Source organism: Gorilla gorilla, chromosome 11 (genome assembly GCF_029281585.2).
Source record: "Gorilla gorilla gorilla isolate KB3781 chromosome 11, NHGRI_mGorGor1-v2.1_pri, whole genome shotgun sequence".
In the NCBI taxonomy this organism is placed as follows: domain Eukaryota; kingdom Metazoa; phylum Chordata; class Mammalia; order Primates; family Hominidae; genus Gorilla; species Gorilla gorilla.
This window is the reverse complement of record NC_073235.2, coordinates 64,863,724-64,884,534: the sequence shown is the minus strand read 5'-3', so window position 1 is coordinate 64,884,534 and position 20,811 is coordinate 64,863,724. Positions and strand designations below refer to the sequence as shown.

Genomic DNA, 20,811 nt, shown 5'->3' with positions numbered 1-20,811 from the left:
ATCTAATACGTAGACAAAGTTGAGAATCACTGGTTTATATCTTAAAAAACAAAATCCAGTTCAATAAGATTTTATCATTTTCTTCTTAAAAAGTTTTACCTTTATTGTGAAATATCTTTATTAATTTTATGTAGCATAGTGAGTCAAATAAAATATATTAAGCATTTCCATTTTGACCTGCTTATAGATAATAAAGAATAAAACTATTTATCTTCTATCCAGCCAATTTAGCAAATTCTGATAGAATTTGTTTTTGTTTGGTTTAATTTGTTTTCTCTGTAACCAAGTTTTGGGTTAATTTATTTTTCTTTAACAAATTCTGAAGGACTTCTTTTTGGTTTGGTTCAATATGACCTCATTCTGATAGTACTTTGTAGTTTGATTTAATTTGGTTTGTTCTGGTCTGTTTGAATGGTAGGTGGTCCTCTTGAGGATTTAATATTGGATGTTCTAAGCATACAATCATATCAGCAGCAAGAAGAGATAAATTCATTTTCTGTTTTTAATAGCAACTACTTATTGGGGTGTTTTTGGTTCACTAGAATTTCCAAAATAATTTTGAAAAAAAGTTGATTTTAATTTTAAAAATTTAATTAAAAATAATAAAATTATTATTTTAATAAATATCTTAATAGTTGATTTAATTAAAGAAGTGTTAAGACTAATACTACTATAATATCCTTGCACTCAGGAAATGAATCCTACTTGATCATAGATTTTTGTAATTATTTTTAAATTTTTTCTTTCTTCCACTTTTATTTTAGGTTTGGGGGTACCTATGCAGGTTTGTTACATAGGTAAATTGTGTGTCACTGAGGCTTGGTGTACAAATGATCCCAAGGTAGTGAACATAGTGCCCAGTGGTACCCTTTCTTACCACTCTTCCTTTTCACCCTCCCTCCTCAAGCAGTCCTCAATGTCTATTGTTCCCATCTTTATGTCCATGTGTATTCAATGTCTAGCTGCCACTTATAAGTGAGAACATGTAGTATTTGGTTTCCTGTTCCTGCATTAGTTTGTTTAGAATAATGGCTTCCAGCTGCACCCATGTTGCTGCAAAGGACATAATTTCATTCTTTTTTATGGTTGCATAGTATTCCATTGCATATATGTGCCACATTTTCTTTATCCAGTCCACCGTTGATAGGCATCTTGTATTGGTTGGTTTCATGTCTTTGCTACTTTGAATAGTTCTGCAATAAACATACAAGTGCATGTGTCCTTTTGGTAGAATAATTTAATTTCCTTTGAGTATTTGCCCAACAGTGGGACTGCTGGGTTGAATGGAATAGTTCTCTTTTAAGTTCTTTGAGAAATCTCTACATTGCTTTCCACAGTGACTTAACTAATTTACATTTTCCACCAGCAGTGTACAAGTGTTCAATCTTCTCCACAACCTCACCAATATCTATTGTTTTCAGATTTTTTAATACTAGCCATTCTGACTGGTGTGAGATGGTATCTCATTGGAGTTGTGATTTGCATTTCTCTGATAATTATTGATGATAAACATTTTTTCATATGTTTCTTGGCCACTGGTATGCCTTTTTTTGAGAAGTATCTGTTCATGTCCTTTGCCCACTTTTTATTGGAGTTCTTTGATTTTTGCTTGTTGGTTTGCTTAAGTTCCTTATGGATTCTGGTTATTGGATCTTTATCAGATGCACAGTGTGCAAATATTTTCTCCCATTCTGTAGGTTGTCTGTTTACTCTGTTGGTAGTTTCTTTTGCTGTGCAGAATCTCTTTCATTTAATTAGGTTCCACTTCTCAATTGTGGTTTTGGTTGCAATTGCTTTTGGGGATTTAGTCATAAACTTTTTGCCAAGGTTGAAGAGGTATTGGTAATGATATGGCCTGGAATGTCATTTCATAGGCTTTCTTCTAGAGTTTTTATTGTTTTTAGGTCTTGTATTTAAGTCTTTAATCCATCTTGAGCTAATTTTTGTTGATGGAAAAACATAAGGGTCCAGTTTCAATCTTCTGCATATGGCTAGCCAGTTATCCAAACATCATTTATTGAATAAAGAATCTTTTCCTCATTGTTTGTTATTGTCAGCTTTGTTGAAAATCAGGTGGCTGTACGTGTGTGGCTTTATTTCTGGTTTCTCTATGCTATTCCATTAGCCTATGTTTGTTTTTGTACCAGTTCCACATTGTTTTGGTTACTGTAACCTTGTAGTATAGTTTGAAGTTGGGTAGTGTGATGCCTCCAGCTTTGTTCTTTTTGCCTCAAATTCCTTTGGCAATTCAGGAGTATTTCTGGTTTCATATGATTTTAGAATAATTTTTTCTAATTCTGTGAAAAGTGACTTTGGTACATTGACAGGAATGGCATTGAATCTGTACATTGCTTTGGGCCGTGTGGTCATTTTAACAATATTTATACTTCCTATCCATGAGCATGAAATGTTTTTCAAATTTGTTGTGTCGTCTCCCATTTCTTCCAGCAGTATTTTGTAATTCTTATTGTAGACAGCTTTCACCTCCTTGAAAGCTGTATTTCTAGATATTTTATTCTTTATGTGGCTATTGCAAATGAGATTGCATTCTTAGTTTGTCTCTTAACTTGGGTGTTATCGGTGTGTAGAAATGCTACTGATTTTTGTACATTGATTTTGTATCCTGAAAGTTTACCAAATTTGTTTATTAAATCTAGAAGTCTTCTGTTGGAGTGTATAGCATTTTCTAGATACAGAATCATATCGTCTGCAAAGACAGATAGTTTGACTTATTATTTGGATGCCTTTTATTTCTCTTTCTCATCTAATTCCTCTGGGTAGGACTTCTGGTTATAGATTTTTTGATACATTGTTGATATTATTGGTTAGTCAATTGTTCAGTATTTTGCATCTGTTTTATAATGATACTCATTGGTGGTTATATGCTCTTCAAGTGTTAGAAAGAAATCAGTTGTAAAATCATCTGGTTGTTTCAATAGTGGATCTTTAATCCCCTCTCCTACTCTACTTGGTAATTATTTGTTCTACTTCTTCTTTAGTCAATATAATAATTTCCATTTTATCAAGAATTCATGTGTGTTATTTAGGCTTCCACAGTTTCACAATTGCACATAAGCTTCTCTTATAAAATATTTAATATTTTCTGTATCAGCCCATGCATCTGCTTTTCTTATTCCTGAACTTGCATATTTTTTCTCTCTCTCTTCTTTCCTTCAGCAGATCTTTGAAAGATTTATATATTCTATTTGATTTTATTCACGGAATTAGCCCTTAGATGTATTTAAGCTAGCTTGCTACTGTTCTTTTCATTTTCAGCATTTGCCTCCATTAATTCCCTCTTTCTTATTTTTTTGATAACTTTACTATTCTTAACATTTGTATTAAGCTATTTTGTTGTTTGAGTCTTTATTTTTGATAAGGAAGGCATTGAGTATACATATTTCTTTTAATACAAGTTTTTCTGTGGTTCTACAGGTATTCAAATGAAATATTATCATTTTTATTGTTTTCTAAATTGTTTCATTTTTTATCACAAAATTATCGTCGAGTATTGTTCTTAATTTCTAAGCACTCCTTTTTTATGGTTACTTTTTAATTGTTTTTCCTTATTTCTTGGATTATAATCAGAGTTTAGTGACTATAAAATTTCTACTTTTCAGATATTTAAGATCCCACACCTAATCTAACAATCTGGTTGCGTTTTTCTTAATGACCCACCTTTATAAAAGATTTCTGAAGCATTCATCTTTATTTTTATAGTTGGGATAGGCAGGGGGAGACAGTGCTTTCCTTCTTTACACAAAATTTTATTCTTTTATGTATGATATGATTGAATGGTGTAATTCCATTAACAAGTTCAGCTGGCATAAATAGGTTTGGAACACACACAGCTGTTTTATGACTCGAGTGTTAGAAGCAAAAATGTACGTAGATACATTGGTATTTGGAACATTCGGAGTGCCAAGTTAACAGTCAATACATTTTATAGGAGGGGAATTTGTTAGGTAGAGGAAGATAACTTCCACTATTTTGAAAGCTTCCAATATTTTACAAAAAGTTGGATAACTACTAATACAGCCATCTGCTTTCCCTCAAAAACAATTGTTGTCCAGTCTTAAAATTCCCAAGAAACAAATACCCAACTGGTAAAAAATGAAAAGATCATCTGTGCTAGATTTCTATCCTTTATTACTTTTCTATAAAACCAAAAAATTAGATGAATGGGAAACATTTTATGTCTAACTATTCTTTTAGCAACTTTAGAAATCCAATTTGATGGACAGCAATGGCAAGTCAAAATGGTTGAAGGAGCCCTGGAGTAAGTTTGGAGTCTTTGTCCTTCTACAAATAAAATTCCTAATGCATTGCCTCTGCTTTCAAATTTGAAAACTGGGGTGATTGCCAATGTATATTCCCCACATAATGTGGACAACTCAGTAAAAAATTTGATGCTAAAATACGATACGTGATAAATGTTTCCGAAACCATAAAACTTGATTCAAGTTCAAGATGGTATTTTAAGTACATGTTGGTTTTTAAATTATTCTTTTCATCACCTGGTAGACTGTACCTCCTTTTTCCTTATTTTGTAGGCAAGCTAAGGTCATCTACAATCAATCCATTTGGGAAGAACTATTTGTAGAGCATCCAACAGAATCCACTATGGTTATGTTCTGTTCATCCCTTCCCCCACTACCTCTCTCAAATTATTGAGCAGGGGCAAGGAGGAGAGGTCCTGACACTGCTCCTCAGGATGCAGATCCCTCCTGTTGTCCTTAGAAACCTTAATGGGTTCCAAGTTTTCCCCTGAGACCTCATTTTAGAAATCCAGAGGCACCCTTTTTAAGTCAGCCTTTTGCGGAATTAACACAAGGACTCCAGAGCCTGGGTAACAAGGACATGTGTATGAAAGCAATAAATCCCCTCTGCCTACACATCATCACCCACACTTCTACCCGTCCTTGGCCCTGACTTAATTTGGATCAGGATAAAGTTTAAGTTTCCTTCTGAAAGCAGTGCAACATCTCATAGTTATGCTGTTAACTGGAGTTGCAGAAGTAGGAAGGATAATTCTGTTTCATTTTTCAAGGGCTCTTTACATTATCAAAACTGGTTCGGGATTTACAACATTGTCATCTCTGTCCGTGTGTGACAGGTTTTTATTCTGCCCATATTTTTTTCCCTAAGGGATATAAATCATATGCCAAATGTTGAAAAGCTACATGAAGAAAATTAGCTTATTCTCTCAACGCTGATAAATATTCCCACAGTTGTGGATTCCATAATGCTCTGCTTTGACAACAATCTGGCCTTATGTGATGTTTATACAAGAAAATCTTTCCTTATTTTTTCTTCAGCCACATGAAAGTAAAATAAGAAATTAGATGATGAAACAATTTGGGCTTCAAACTAGGCAATACATATTTGTAAGATTAAAACACCTATAAGAGTTCACCTATCATGATCAGTGGCTACAATGGAATATTAAACATGTAATTGCCAAACAGGAAATATGTATGTTTCCTATTTCTCAATGGCTAACCCATAGGAATAAAATGATCTTAAATGACCTAGAAATTACAGAATCCATTAAGTTGGGACATTAGCTTTTACAAACAACAAAAAGCAGGGTTTAGTATCTTACAAGTGCTAAAGATTTTTTAGAAGCTGAATGCTCACATTGAAAACAATAATTTTACCAGAATCAGGAAAGGCTATAAAATATTAAAGCTGTACGCTAGGACAGAGATTTAAGTTTTTAATATATTACTCATCTATTTGATAATCATGCTTGAGGTTTAGTGTTTCATAGGGAGTGTTAATTTGTGTTTTAATTAATCCTAATTTGTCAAGATTTAAGTATATTTAATGACCCAGAACATTTCCCTAGAAAATTTTCTAATGTCAGTTATCACAGCCGCCAAAGTCATCCATATGATTAATGTGCTATTTAGAGGAGTCATTTGCCACACTCAGACTTCGTAAATGTGCCTTATTCAGCCTGCCTTTGGGAATGCTACCCCCTGCAACTATACTAAGTGAAATAAATCAAAAAGCATTCATTACAACATAGATAAACCTTCTCATACTATCTAGATATGGGGTATGTATTAGAGAATACATTTTGATTCTTTTCAGAAAGCAAATACAGGAATTTACAATCCTATGGAAGGAGCCTGGAGAGACTTGTTCTGGCGTTTAAAAAAAAAGGAACCAGCTCAACTGTTGACACTTATCCAAACAGAATCGAGAAAGTATAACCACCATAAGAGTGTTTTGGAACTTGGGCATAGAAACAGCAAATATTGAATCTTGTACTTTTAATTTGAGGAAAGAGTAATAGTTTATTGTCAATACATTATGAATATTTAAATCCATTTGGCTATCTTTTATCAGCAGCCAGGTAAAATTTGATTAAGTAGATGAATATCTATCTTTTCTCCTTGAAAGGTGACAGAAGAGTGACGTATAAAAATAGGAAAAATAACTTCATTTATTAGGATATTTCTCCCTTCTGACTCCACTGACTGAAGCCCAGGACATATTTCTTTAATTATAATCTGTCACAGGCCTGAGCTAAACTTGTTTTCCATTTGCGCTCCAACACATAAAATAGATACTATAATTATTTTACTGGTATAAATGTATAAGTTTAAATTTAAAGAATTACTTATTAAAAGTTAATAAGACATGTCATTTTGATAAGCACATACATCAAATCAGAAGTTCAGGCTTATATTAACTTTGGCACACATTCATTTTTGCATTCATTACTCGGCACAAGAAAATTTGAATCCACATACTACTTAATTATGAATATTAACAATATTATAATTGTATGCCATTAAGTGTGTGTCAGCACATATACATTTTAGAGAAGTTTTACATAAATTTGAATACTTCTGAATTAATGTCTGGTCATATTTGATAGATGTTTAGTATGAAATACTACTTTCATTTTTGCTCTCTCTTTGTTTTGTGTGATATCTTTTATGAGTTTTACTCTGATTTAATAATGCTATTATGTTTTGTTGTTGTTGGGTTATTTGTGTTTGAATGTCTTTAAATTTGGGGTCCTCAAATACTTAACTGTAGGATTGATCTAACAATCACAGAAAGCATTTCATATTCACTTAAAAGAACAAATTCTCATTTGTAAGTCACGAAGTAACTTTGAAAGTCCCAAAGAATTGTATTCATATAAATTCAAGTAAAGGGAAGTTAACACATGTATAAAATATTCCAGTGACCTTATATCAAAATAAAGATAAAGGATCTGTAGAAGCCTTGAAAAAATTTTCTGGAACTTGAAATTTTTAAAATCTTTCCCCATGCAAGCCAGTATTTGAAAAATGAAATTAGAGCTTTTTATTTGCCTTAAATTAATTCTTACCTTGAGAATTTCTTTGAACAATCATTAGTATTATAAATATACAGTATAAATGTCCAAATTTGATGTGAAAGTAGAGTGTGGGAAATTCAGGTTATCCCTGTAATTTTTTGTTTTAATTTGGGCATTTAGGGAAAGGCTTTAAGTCCAGATATAATTTCAGACATGTTTAATTCATTGTTATGCTCCCATGCTTAGCACAGTGCCTAGCATATAGCAGTGTATTCAGCTGTTCTTGCATTGCTATAAAGAAATACCTGAGACTGGGTAATTTATAAATAAAAGAAGTTTAACTGGCTTATGGTTCTGCAGGCTATACAAGCATGATGCTAGCATCTGCTCGGCTCCTGCAGAGGCCTCAGGAACTTACGGTCATGGCAGAAGGTGAAAAGGGAGCGGATATGTCACATGGCAGGAGCAGGAGCAAGAGAAAGAGCGGAGGGAGGTGCTACACACTTTTAAACAACCAGATTTCATGAGAGTTCACTTGCTATCATAAAGACAGCACCAAACCGTGAGGAATCAACCCCTATGACCAAACACCTCACATCAGGCTTCGTCTCTGACATTATGGGTAATATTTCAACATGAGATGGGTGGGACAAATATCCAAACCATATCTAGCAGATACTTAATAAGTATTTGCTAAAAGAATGATAACTTCTGTTTCAAGCTGCAGACCGTGAAACTGATTCTGGGTGGTGTTTCTTGGTCTTTAAAATTAGATTGCCTCAATAAAACCATGGCTTCAAATACACAGTGGAAGGTGATATGTTCCTTCAAACTTCAAGCCTGGACAGTCAAGAAAGCTGTGTATAGTATAGTGGAAATAGACATAACAATCACCAAATCAGCAGGCGTCCTGGTTTGTACTTGTGCAATTGACATAGCAACTCTTTGTAGCCAGATCTGCCAGGACTGGTAAAATGCCAGTATCTGAGTCATAAATGAGGAGGTCCTATGTCAGAGAGTTTAGCAAGGGAACCAACCCTAAAAACAAAGAAACAAAAAAGTGCAATGAACAAGAAGCCAAGAAGGCAATATAGCTGAGGCCAATGAAAAGGGGTGCCCTGGATAAATATCTTCTTAAGCCTACCTCTTATTTCAGACTTTTTTCAATGTACTTCTACCTCTCTATTCCACTACAGCTCCCACTCTTAACTCTCCCTTTTAAAGTTTCTTTACTTAGACAGAACCCAGATCCTAGAGCTGCTAACTTATTTGGGACATTAAAACTATAGAACTAATAAGACATTCAACAACTGGCTCTTAATTTTATCGAGTTTTACTTCAGTGATCTATGTGACTGACTTAAGAAAATTAAGAAAATCTGTTAAGGGCTAACATCATATGAGAAGTCCTTAACCTAGGCAAGTTCATGCCAACATCTGTGTATCTTCTCCATGCAACAACAGCAGCTCTATAGCACCTCAACTTGATGTTATCCTTTCCAATGGGTGTCACTTCCAATAGAATGAATGTTGGGGGCAGAGGACAGTTAATAATAAAAAACTTTCTGAAGTATCCTTAAAGCTCTGTGGGTGATTCTAAAACTATTGGAATTCCAATAACATATCTGTACATTGATTTTAGTAACTGCCTAATTTCAAAAGGGATTTAGGGCTACTCACAGTGACAACCTAAGTGCAAATACTGCAGGACATATAACAAGCCAGAAACAGGAAACAAGAATTATAGCGAAATGCAAGGAAAAAGAATTCTTAAAGCGGTGATGCAATGATGCAGGAAACATTTAAACTCTGCTGAGGCAATAGAACACAAAACTTAGTGGAGAATACCCTATCAGGCAGACCAAAGACAAAACATAATAGATTTTTGGCTTTCTATTCCTAACTAAAAAGATTATACTAATTTTTCAGAAACAATAAATTTGGACCAAAAAACAGAGGAAACCCAAAGTACATTGTCTATTAAAAATCTTTTGTGAATCAAAGGGTTTACACACATTCTTATTTAAATTGTGGCCACAACTCTGTGAAATACATGTTATTAATTTAACTTTCCCAAAAAAAGAAACTGATTTTCAGAGAAGTTAAGTAATTTGACCAAAGTCAAACTAGTAAATGATGGAGCTAGAACTTCGGATCAAGCCTGTCTGATTCCATAGCTCATATAACACATTCAGGGAAATGGAGAATCTCATCTCTATCTCTTTTCTCTCTTCCAACTCAAAGCATGTGTGAATACACATGTATGTGTGTGTGCGTGCACATACACAGACATACACACACACACACGCAATTTTTTTCTACACCAAGTTTTACTTAAGGATACTTAAGGGAAAATGCCAGAAATGCAGCTACAGGCTCAGTAGCTCAGTATTCTTATGCTAACTACTATAATCATAGCAATATCTTCTTCATGTGAAATCTAAAATGCCTTTATGTACCTTATTACAGGTGAATCTTAAAAGACAGATGAATTCATTTGTTTTGCTACTTGGTGTAATGCTTTATACATCTTTATCTGCATGGGGTTACTTAGAATTATTCAGAGACCACAGCAGTGGGCTTCAGGGAGGAGAGGTAATTCATATGCAGAAGCCTGTGTAAACTAGGGTGTTTTTATTCTATACAACCTCCAAACTGGAGTTGAACTAAATTTGGCCACAACACTCTAAAATGCCGGCCCCCAAGCAAAGTGGCCAGCATTTTAGAATGCTGTGTCCAAATTTAGTTCAACTCCAGTTTGGCATCACTTGCCAAAGAGTCCAATGAAGTGGTTTAAATGGTAGAAGGGATCAGTGACCCAGATAATTGCTTCCATGTGAAAAGCTGAGTTGATGTAAGATTCCAACAAAGAGTAGGAAGGGCCTCCAGCACCTGGAGGCAGAAACAGGCACAGACTAGGCAAGTTGTCATGTAGAAGAGGTCTTCCATCAAGCAGGGAACCTGGAAGGAGTCCAGTCGTGTAGACCAAGCCCAACAGTCACAGTTAAGGGGAGAGATTACAGATGAGTGCCCAGAAACTCTTATCAAAGGGAGGCATATTTTGTTTGGACCTGAGCAAGGAAATACAGACTCTTCAGGATGAAAACCTGAGTTCCTGTAGCAGCACCGAGCTGGATGAGCTGTGTCTAACAATTGGCACACTATTTATGAGTAGTTTATTGAAATTATGGCTAAATTCAATATTGCAAAGATTCTCATTCTACGGTAGAGAAACACAGATAGGTGAAGTGACTTGTACAAGAGTCAACCTGTGGCAAATCCACGACCAGAATTCAGTTCTATCAATTTTTATCTAAAATGCTCCCTATTCATTTCTGTGAGTGATTCCATACAGTGAAGAAAACAAGAGCAGAAAATCATGACTATTATGCTTCAGTTATCCTATTGGTCCTCTTTATAATATATCAGTCTGACCACTTGCATTACATAGTGATCCTATACACAGTAGGATCCTTGTGCTTACTTGAATATTTAAAAATAGTAATAACTGTATGTTTTTTTCTCATATGATTTAATTTGAAGTTCCTCTGTGAGCCAAATACATTGAAATTGCCTTACAAACAATTCATGGTTACTTTTAGCTATATTGGATGGCATACCAAGGTTGATCCAAAAAGATAGGAAATGCCCAAATTGCATCATTGCACTATAAATTGCACTATATAATGCCCCATTCCTCCACCTCAAAGCGTATTTAAATGAGTCTGCTTGTACTGGTAGGAGAATGTCAACATAAAAATTAAAATCTACATACGCCACCCAAAATAGCAAGACACAGAGAAGAAAGAGTTGAATGTCTTTGAATCATTGTATATTGAGAATTGTATGAAAATAGCAAATAATTTTATTCAGTTCAGATTGAGTAGCAGTTGTCACAAGCTATTGTTTAATCTGTTCAACAAGTTTTAAATTAGCCCCTGAATAGGTTGTCAAAACAGTAGCACTTTAGAAGCTTATGTATGCACTGCAAATTCTGGTGCAATTTCCATTTCTGAATATTGGACTACACTTTTAAAGTGTTTTTGCTGTTCTCCTTGCCTTTCTCTATTTTCAGTGCTTATCAAAATATTTAGTATTAATAATGTGCATATGAAACATAAATATTCCAAATACTGTAAACTAATAGCACACTCTGTTACATGACATTTACAAATACCATGACTATTTCAGGGTCAACATTTTTACTAATTATAACTTAGATGTATACCAGAAATGGCAACCTAAATTGACTTGAGATTCTCTCAAAAGGTTGATTGTCTTTCTAGTTGTACCACCTTTCATTAGTTACGTCTTATTAATTGTCACATTGCATTATATCTGTGCACAGTATGCCACATAACATAATGCAGGGAAAGAGAAGCAGTGTGAAAAGTTGTAGGCATTATATTTTAATGAGACAGCATTTGTATTGAGTCTGAATGCCTGCAGTTAATTCAGAGAACAAGTATTTGAGTTAAAAATTTTGACATGTTTAGCAAACCAAGTATTCATTAAGGTAGGCGAGGTAGAAGAGTTGTAGAAACTCCTGCGTGGCAATGACTACACCTGCAGTTCTGTGAGCAAGAAATTGACTGTATTTCAGGCAGAGATACCCAGAACACTGGTAGTATGAAACTCTTTCTTTTTTTCTTCAGGTCCTAAAGGGTTTCCCAGAATGCTTACAAGCAGACATTTGTCTACATCTCAACCAGACGTTACTGCAAAACTGCAAAGCCTTTCGGGGGGCAAGTAAAGGTTGCCTTAGAGCTTTGGCAATGAAGTTCAAAACCACCCATGCACCTCCAGGAGACACCCTCGTTCACTGTGGGGATGTCCTCACTGCACTTTATTTCTTATCCAGAGGCTCCATTGAAATTCTCAAAGATGACATTGTGGTGGCTATTCTGGGTGAGTGTTTTAGAAGTGCATGGTGACAGATTCAGTTATTAGCTTGTAATGCATAGTTTAAAATGATTAGGAAAAAAAGACTGATGTATGTATTCATAAGAACAGTTTAAGATGGTGGGTAATTTGAAAGCTGCATTTAAAATTCAGTTCAAACCAAATTAACCTTTCAGAAAATATGTTTTCTTAACTGTCTCACTTTTTCTCCGATGTGTAAATGCTTCGATGATTCTCTTCAGTTCTTGGCAGCTACCTAGACATTTGAGGCCAAATATAGGAAAATAGTAAGCATATTCTTTTTTTATGTTAGAAGATCTTAGCTTCATGCTTGATCCCTCAACACCTTAAAATAAAATATATGTGTTGTAGGAAATACTTGCTAGCATGTGCCAAAGCCCTGTCATGAACTGGGTTTATGTTTTGATGAATTTCATTTATTCATTGTGCATTTTTACCTGCCGTGTCGGATTAAATGGAATCATACAGTCCTTAACTAGGTAATTAACATAGACCTATAAACTTAACAACCAGGGATAGAAGTGATGAAGAGATTAAATTAGTCATAACTTCAACTGGTTTGGGTGCAAAAGAAAGCACATGTTTAATCTGCCTCTTTAAAAATAAATTTAGGCCATGTACACACACTGGGGCCTGTCGTGAGGTGTGGGGAGAGGGGAGGGATAGCATTAGGAGATATACTTAATGTAAATGACGAGTTAATGGGTGCAGCACACCAACATGGCACACGTATACATATGTAACAAACCTGCACGTTGTGCACATGTACCCTAGAACTTAAAGTATAATAAAAAAATTTTAAAAACTTAAAAAAATAATAAATAATAAATAATAAAAATAAAAATAAATTTAGGCCATGTGAACTTGTAGTACTTCTTTAGAGTATTAGGACACTGGGGAAGAGCAAGGAAACAGAGAAAAATGCAGTCAATTCTTCTTTTCTCCTACCACATAGCCGGTAGGTTTAAGCCTCACTCTCCCTATGATAACGCCTATCCTTAGTTTCTGTAAAAATTTGCATTTTTCTCCTGTGGATTATCCAGCTCCACTTAAATAATGGGCATGTAATTCAATGATTTTCTCTCACTTAGCTTTTGATGTTCACATATGATGGTTCTCTCCAACAGGACAGGGATGTTGTCTGTTTTCCCTGCTGCTGTGTAGAACCAGAGTATGGCATGGCACAGAAATGAAATACATGAATAAAGATGCTCAAGTGATTTTCTTATATATTTTGATAATTTTATTATATTAGTTTTTTTTACATTTCCCAAATTTGGTTTTCTAACCAATAAGCTGACAAAGAATAAACACCTATTCTAAATCATTTTAAGGCCACACAATCAAGTTAGGTTTTCACTAAATTTGGCATAGACAGTTTGCCCTGGTATGTTGCCAGGGAAGGAGGATGCTTCATTGCATTTCTGATCTTCAAATCAGCCAGTCCTAGCTTCTACAAGAAGGTAATAAGCTTTCTTGCTTTATCAAGTAGTAATTTTAGAGTGTTGCTAAGACATATGCATGGACTGGCTTGCTCCTGGCTCATTTACAGTCATGTTGGTAATTGAAATACAAAGCCCATGCTTAATGTAGTTCAGGTCTTTTTTAAAAACAATAATATCTATACTGAGCTACCAAAACTATAAAGAATGTCAGGAAATTACCCTTTTCTGTCCCTACTTCCATGTAAGTCAGCACCTAAAATCCTTACAAATTATGATCATTTATCCTACATTTGGAAGGCTGATACATATTTATTTAAACTGTGGTTAATGTATCCTTTCTAGTGTCGATTTTTCTTACATAGTTAAGATACGGTGTTTGATTTCTCACTATTGAATTCCTTTGTAAAACAAGAATATTATAGCATTTTTGACTAATTAGAACCTTATTACTTAAAAGTCTTTGATAGCTTCTACAGTGAGGTGTACATGAACTTGTCTACCAAAATCTAAAATAATATACCCAAGGAGTTTTTTCTAAAAATGAAAAGAAGCTTCAGGATAGACACAGGAGAGTACTATTTTACATTGCCATTGATTATCTTTAGAAGTTACATAATCAAGTAATATATCAGTATGTATTAAGTATATATACCACAAGTACAATTTTTAAGTACTTTGATAGTCAGAAACAGAAAAATCTAAGTGGCCATGACATTCAGGGAAATCACTGGAAAGAGATTAGATACTTAGATACACAGTATCAGGTGTGCAAGAACTTTGACTCTGGATGCATCTGGAGTCAGGATGCATGGGATTTAGTTCTGGCTGTTCTCTCCCTCCCTCCACTTCATTCAACTAAGAAGGTGATGTTAGGCTAATCCGTTTATCTCTTTAATGCTCTTTCTGTATTCATAAAATGTGGATAATTATTAGTAATTCCTTCATGAAGTTATTTTAGGAACACATTGAGGCAATGCACCTAAGCATTTGACACAGTGCCTGGCACCTACTAGTCCTCAATAAATATTTGTTATTGTTGCTGTTGTTCTTATCTTTGTCATGGAATAAGACCTTGAAAAGCAGGTAGTATGTGGCTACACAGAGGTGATGGGGAAGGCCTGTTAGAAGCGAGACACTGAAATAACCCTAGATTTTACAGAAGAGCAAGAAGGACAAATTTCCCTAACAAAGGCCAGATAACAAAAAGCAGGACTACATATGTTGAGAATTATAACTAGATTTATTAAGCAATTGGGCATATTTATTAAGAGCAGATTCAAAAGTGGTTATTAGGAAACAAGGTGTGTTCCAATTGTTCCACCAATCCACTAAGTGTTAAAACAGCTCCACCACAACCCCTTGCTCAGCACCACCTGCAGAGACCATCCCGAGACAGAAAGATCATGAATCTGACTCACTGCGGCCTTTCTCATATTCCTGAATTGAAAAGATCAGAGTAAACGTACCTGAAAGTATATTTAAAATACTCTTTGGTAAGACCCTTTGCTAGCAAAGTTGGGTATACAGGACTGAAGATAATGTTCGCTACATTCTAGATGCTTAGTCAAATAACCAAAACAAGGAAATTAAAGGACCAATCACCCTTAGAGACAAATTTCCACTCACCAAACATGGTATGGGCATTTAGTTAAGGTGCTGGAACATTGCTCACCAAGTCCGGTTCAGGGATTGATCAATTGTTTAATGACCCCCTTCTACTTTTAGAAGGAGAACATTGAGTTTGGATTCCCTTTCCCCGCCTCTTTTTCTTTTTATTTTCTTAGGAAAAAATGATATATTTGGAGAAATGGTTCATCTTTATGCCAAACCTGGAAAGTCTAATGCAGATGTAAGAGCCCTCACATACTGTGACTTGCATAAGATTCAGCGAGAAGACTTGTTAGAGGTTTTGGATATGTATCCTGAGTTTTCTGATCACTTTCTAACAAACCTAGAGTTGACTTTCAACCTAAGGCATGAGAGCGCAAAGGTATATGTTAACTGTTTGCTTATGTCTGTATTTCTGACATTTTATTTTATTCTTGAATTGCACAAATACTTCTGAAAAATCAAGCAAAATATTGCAGCAAGACTTTACCAATTCTGAATATTTGGAAGGAAAGGCCAACTGAATATTAAAATTTCTGAATTATAGGAAAGAAATTTAGCCTAATTGCTTTCCAATATGTTGAATAATTTCAAGTAGTTCAATTAGGTTTGACCTTGTAGAAGCCCTTAGGTGCCACACTTGAGTTAAAATAGCCTTTGCTTATAGTGTGCCAATTATTTGCTAGAAATGGGTGATTTTAGGCTGTTGAAAATTACTTGAGTTTATCTTATACAGAGGTTAGAATATTCTCTCAGCTATTATTTACACTGTACATTGGTTATCAGTGTCTTCACAATAATAATGAAAAAATTAACCTCATTCAAGTTTAGTTTCCTATTTAATACAATTTCCAAATCACAGAAGTACAATTAGTCAGGTTTTACAGTATTGTCAGTTTTAATGGTGCAGAGTGAATATGTAGTCTAACAGAAATAATAGTTTAAATAATGATATATGTAAGTTAACCCAGAATGAACTTCGAGTGTAGCTCTTATGTTCCTTACTCTTTTCTACTGTGAAAATGTGCCCTTATGAGCTATTACTGTTCTATGGCTATAAAACTTACGTTGTAACCAAAAATTTATTACTAGGTTATTCCTCTTCCATCCCTTTTCCCCTAAAATTTCACAACTCCACTCTAATTCTAAATGCTTTTTAAAATCAGACATCAAATATTGAGTGATTGATACTTGCCAGTGTATTTAAATGCTAAGTAATATATTCTCTGGGAAAAAAAACCCTAAAGTCAATAGTTAGGTAAGAGGGGGTAGATTTAATACTTGCTGTAGTTATAGACATTCCCAAGCACCATGAGAGGCTTAAAAGAGAAAGAGGAATTTTAAGGACCCCTAGATGCCATTTAATATCCTGATACACCAGTTCAGATAATTATTTCTTTTTAAAACTCTGAAAAGGTTTTTTTAATTGAAGTGGAAAAAGATTCTAGTTATTAAGAACATACGTTTTTTGTAATAGTTTTAATTCAGTAATTTGTCCCAATCTCAGTTTTATGTCACCAACCTCATTCTGACTTTGCCTTGAAAAGTAACAAATATCTACCTCTCATAACTTCTTTATATAAAAGTTTAGTCAGTACTCAAATAAACAAGAGCTTCCATTTTTATTTACAAGGTAGACAATATTAGACAGAGTGAACCAGAGAGGGAAGAAGGAGGATCTGGGAGCAAAATAATAAAGGGTTCAAAGTGTAATGTTTATGGAATTTAACCTTATATTTATTGCTGTGAAATTTAACCTTACGATAATTACCATGTCATTTAAACGTCATAGCTAATTTTAACTATTTTACACATCTTTCTTTGCAGTACTATTAGTTATGCAAAGTTCTTTAAATTACTACAATTGACTTTTGAACAACATGGGAATTCAGAACACCAATCCTTGAATAGTTGAAAATCTGCATATAACTTTTGACTCCACAAAAACTTAATTACTGATAGCCTACTATTTATTAGAAGCCTTACCAATAATGTAATCAGTCAATGAACACATATTTTGTATATTTTTATAAAATGTATTCTTACAATAAAGTAAGCTATAGAAAAGAAAATGTTATAAAAAAATCATAAGGATGAGGACATATATTTACCATTAATTAAGTGGAAGTACATTATCATAAAGATCATCATCTCATCATCTTCATATTTAATAGGCTGTGGAGGAGGAGGAAGAGGAATGGTTGGTCTTGCTGTCTGAGGAGTAACAGAGGAAAAAGAAAATTCATGTATAAGTGAACCTGCACAGTTGAAGCCTGTATTGTTCAAGGGTCAACTGTATTATTCTTATTTTAACTTTATCAAGTTGCATAAAACACATTCCACATAAAGAAATATTTTATCATCCCTAAACATTTCACATAAATAACTTCTACACTATGATTTCCCCAGCAAATGGTGAAAGTACTAAAAATTATTCTATCTGTGTATGTTATAATGAAGAGACAAGTATTAAGCAAGGTAATTTAGCTGTTTGCCTGCAATCAAATAATTAAGTCTCAAGATGGTTGAAACAATATGAAATAGTAAACAGTTTACTGAATAGTACATTATGTTCTAATTCAGTAATCTTTCATTTTATCTTCATGTTCCATTAACAAAGGCTGATCTCCTACGATCACAATCCATGAATGATTCAGAAGGAGACAACTGTAAACTAAGAAGAAGGAAATTGTCATTTGAAAGTGAAGGAGAGAAAGGTAATTCATTCCATTCCTAAAGTTTAAATGTAGAGCATGTGGTAATTAGCCTTCTTACTTAAATGTTCATTTTACTTCTGACTTCAAGAGTATATTTTACTCAGGCTTTAGGAGGGCAGATCCTTTGCTTTATTCAGTAGCTAATGATCTGGTTTCCAGTTTCTGATTGATAGCTCTCAATGATATCATTCAACAAACCCATCTAATATTCACAAGGACATCACAGATTAAGAAATAGAGTGGATTGATTTTTAAAAGACGTTCAGGTCAATTCGTTCTGAGCACAGTTTTCTGGAAGGAGGGCTGTCATTTCAGGCCAAGAGGTCAATCCTCTTACATGCCCCACAAGCATGCATGACATGGATGAAGGCCACATTTGTTAGTCCTTCTCATCCTCAGATTCTGTGGCACTTGTCACTTCTTGTTTTCTCCAGGTTTTTCTGCCTCTCTGACTATTCTTTATGCTTTGCTCATATAGTCAACAAATATTCATTTAGCATTTCACATTTTCGAGCAGCTACTCAATATTCTGAGAAATAAGCTGTGCTTCAATATCCCTCATCTTCCCTAGAGAGGGAGATAGACACACCCTCAAATAGCAGGCTCTGTAACAGGAATAGGTATTCCTCAGTGGGAGCTCAAGTGAGTGTACATTTAATTGTTCTTGGCAGATGGGAAAAAGTTTTCCTGAAGAAGCTTTGACTCTTGCCTCATGCTGATCCAACAAACATTCTAGTCTTTACCTTATTTGGCCCCATAGCTGCATCTTTCACTATGAACAAGGTCCCCTCTTTTTCTTGAATACTCTTTTCTTTGCGTCTGTAATACTTCAATCTTCCTATTTTCCTCCTACCTTCATGAACTCCCTGAAGATAATTTCAAGATTATTATCTTCTACACCAGTATTAATTTGTTAAGAGTTTTGAGGCATAGTCCTAGGCTCCTTTTTCTTCTTGTTCTATATCATACTCTTTTCTCTGGGTGATCCCATTTATGCCCATCATTTAAGTATATCCTCACATAGGAGATGTTCATGATTACATGTTAATCCCAGACCACCTGAGCTTCAGTCCCACATATCCAACCACCTGTAAAATCATCTACCTGAAATCTCAAAGGCAGCTCGAACTCAGCATTTCCTAAATTGAACTCATGGTGCACCCTGGAAACCTGTCTCCTCTTCAATTCCCATGCCTCTGCAGATGGTGACTCTATTCAATAAATTGTACAAGCCAGATATCTTGGAGCCAACCTTCTCACAACCTCTCCAGCAACTCTGGCAACAAGTCCTATTATTGCTACCTCCAATAAATCTCCATTTAGTCTTCAAATTAGGTATCCTTTTGGTTAACTTCTCTCCATCTACTTAGCCACAGCTCTGGGCCAAGCTACCATAATCTGCCACCTGGAATATTGAAACAGCCTTCCAACTTGCCTTCCCACATGCAACTTGCCCCTCTCTCATCTATTCCACACTGGACTTCTGTTGATTTTTTTTTTCTAAATGCAGCTATGTTTATGTCACCTATATGTTCAAAGCCCTCTAAGGACATCCTGTGCCCTAAATCCTTATTAGGGTGGGTCTTAACTTACCTCTTCAGTCTTATTTCATAATATCCTTCCCTTAACTACTCCCATCACTCCATCTTCACCCATCAGTTCATCTCTTCAGCAACATTTACTCCAGTTGTACTTCTGGGTTTATTTGCATCATTATTTAATCAATGTTGTCTGCCTCTAGATCATAAGTTCCGTGAAAGTGGAAAATATTTGGCCCCCTGTAGTTTTAGTGCTTGCTGCACAGCGGATGCTCAACAAGTATCTGTGGAAAGAGTAACTGAAATAGAATTTGAGCATCTTCCTTTTTATTCTTTTCCCTTTTCTTGCCTTCTTATGCCAAGTTCTTTTTTTCACTCTCTTTTCTCCTCAATGAATACTCTTTCTAGAAGAGATCATCTACTAGCTTTAGCTTGCTCCGCATTTCAATTGAAACAAACTGCCCACTCCTCCATGTACATTGTTTCTGTGGTTTTCCTTATAATATTCCCTTAATTAATTTGCTTCCTTGTCCTCAAAAACACACACACACACACACGAATTCATACCACACCAGTTTCATCCACTAAAATTACTTTTTTTATCAAAGTCAATCTCATATGATATATTTAATGTGAATTGTTTCTTGAGCTCGTCAAATGTAAAGCTTCTCATTCTCTTATGAATTCTCAAAGCACTTACTTCTTATAATAGTGTCAAAATATGATGGCTACTGGTGTATTTTTTTCATTTGCCTTTGCCAAACTGTAGATAACTTTAGCAAAGAATGGTTGATAAATATTTCTTGAATTGGACTAATTATTGATTCCTCTGGCTGACTGTAGAACAACTGACTACTCATAGATAGTTGATAATTTTGTTCTGCAATGTCTTTAATTATTTTCTTGGTGACTTTTTCTAAAATCAGAACCACTACTATTAAGCTGTTCTTCCACAGAGTTAATCTAAATCCCTTATCCCGAAGTTCATCTCTTATGTTTATCTTACTGGAAATGAAAAACAGGTTAACAATGTTGTCAATATAATAATGTCCTCCACATAGTTGAAGATTTATTAAATCTCCTTTCAATCTTGTTCAGTTTCCTCATTCTTAAGCTAAATTATCTAATGTTTTTATCGCCTGATAAGGCCCTGAGAGCAATGTCACAATTTGTACTGTGCTCATGTAACTAGACATTTCTGTTGATTTTGAATACTATGCCTTTAATCACAGGCTTAGTCTATGAGATCAATTTCATATAAAGTGTAGATGCTAAGGG

General features: G+C 34.6%; 1 protein-coding gene across 3 annotated transcripts in view; it reads left to right on the top strand.

Moving 5' to 3' along the window:
• The window catches only part of KCNH7 (potassium voltage-gated channel subfamily H member 7), a 476,848-nt gene that overhangs the window by 424,646 nt on the left and 31,391 nt on the right, over positions 1 to 20,811 (top strand). For all 3 annotated transcript variants that reach the window (XM_019022597.4, XM_055379105.2, XM_055379104.2), the window contains 3 exons: positions 11,958 to 12,210; positions 15,455 to 15,660; positions 17,899 to 17,995. In XM_019022597.4, coding sequence (XP_018878142.1) covers positions 11,958 to 12,210; positions 15,455 to 15,660; positions 17,899 to 17,995 — 556 coding nt within the window. The remainder of the gene's footprint in view (positions 1 to 11,957; positions 12,211 to 15,454; positions 15,661 to 17,898; positions 17,996 to 20,811) is intronic.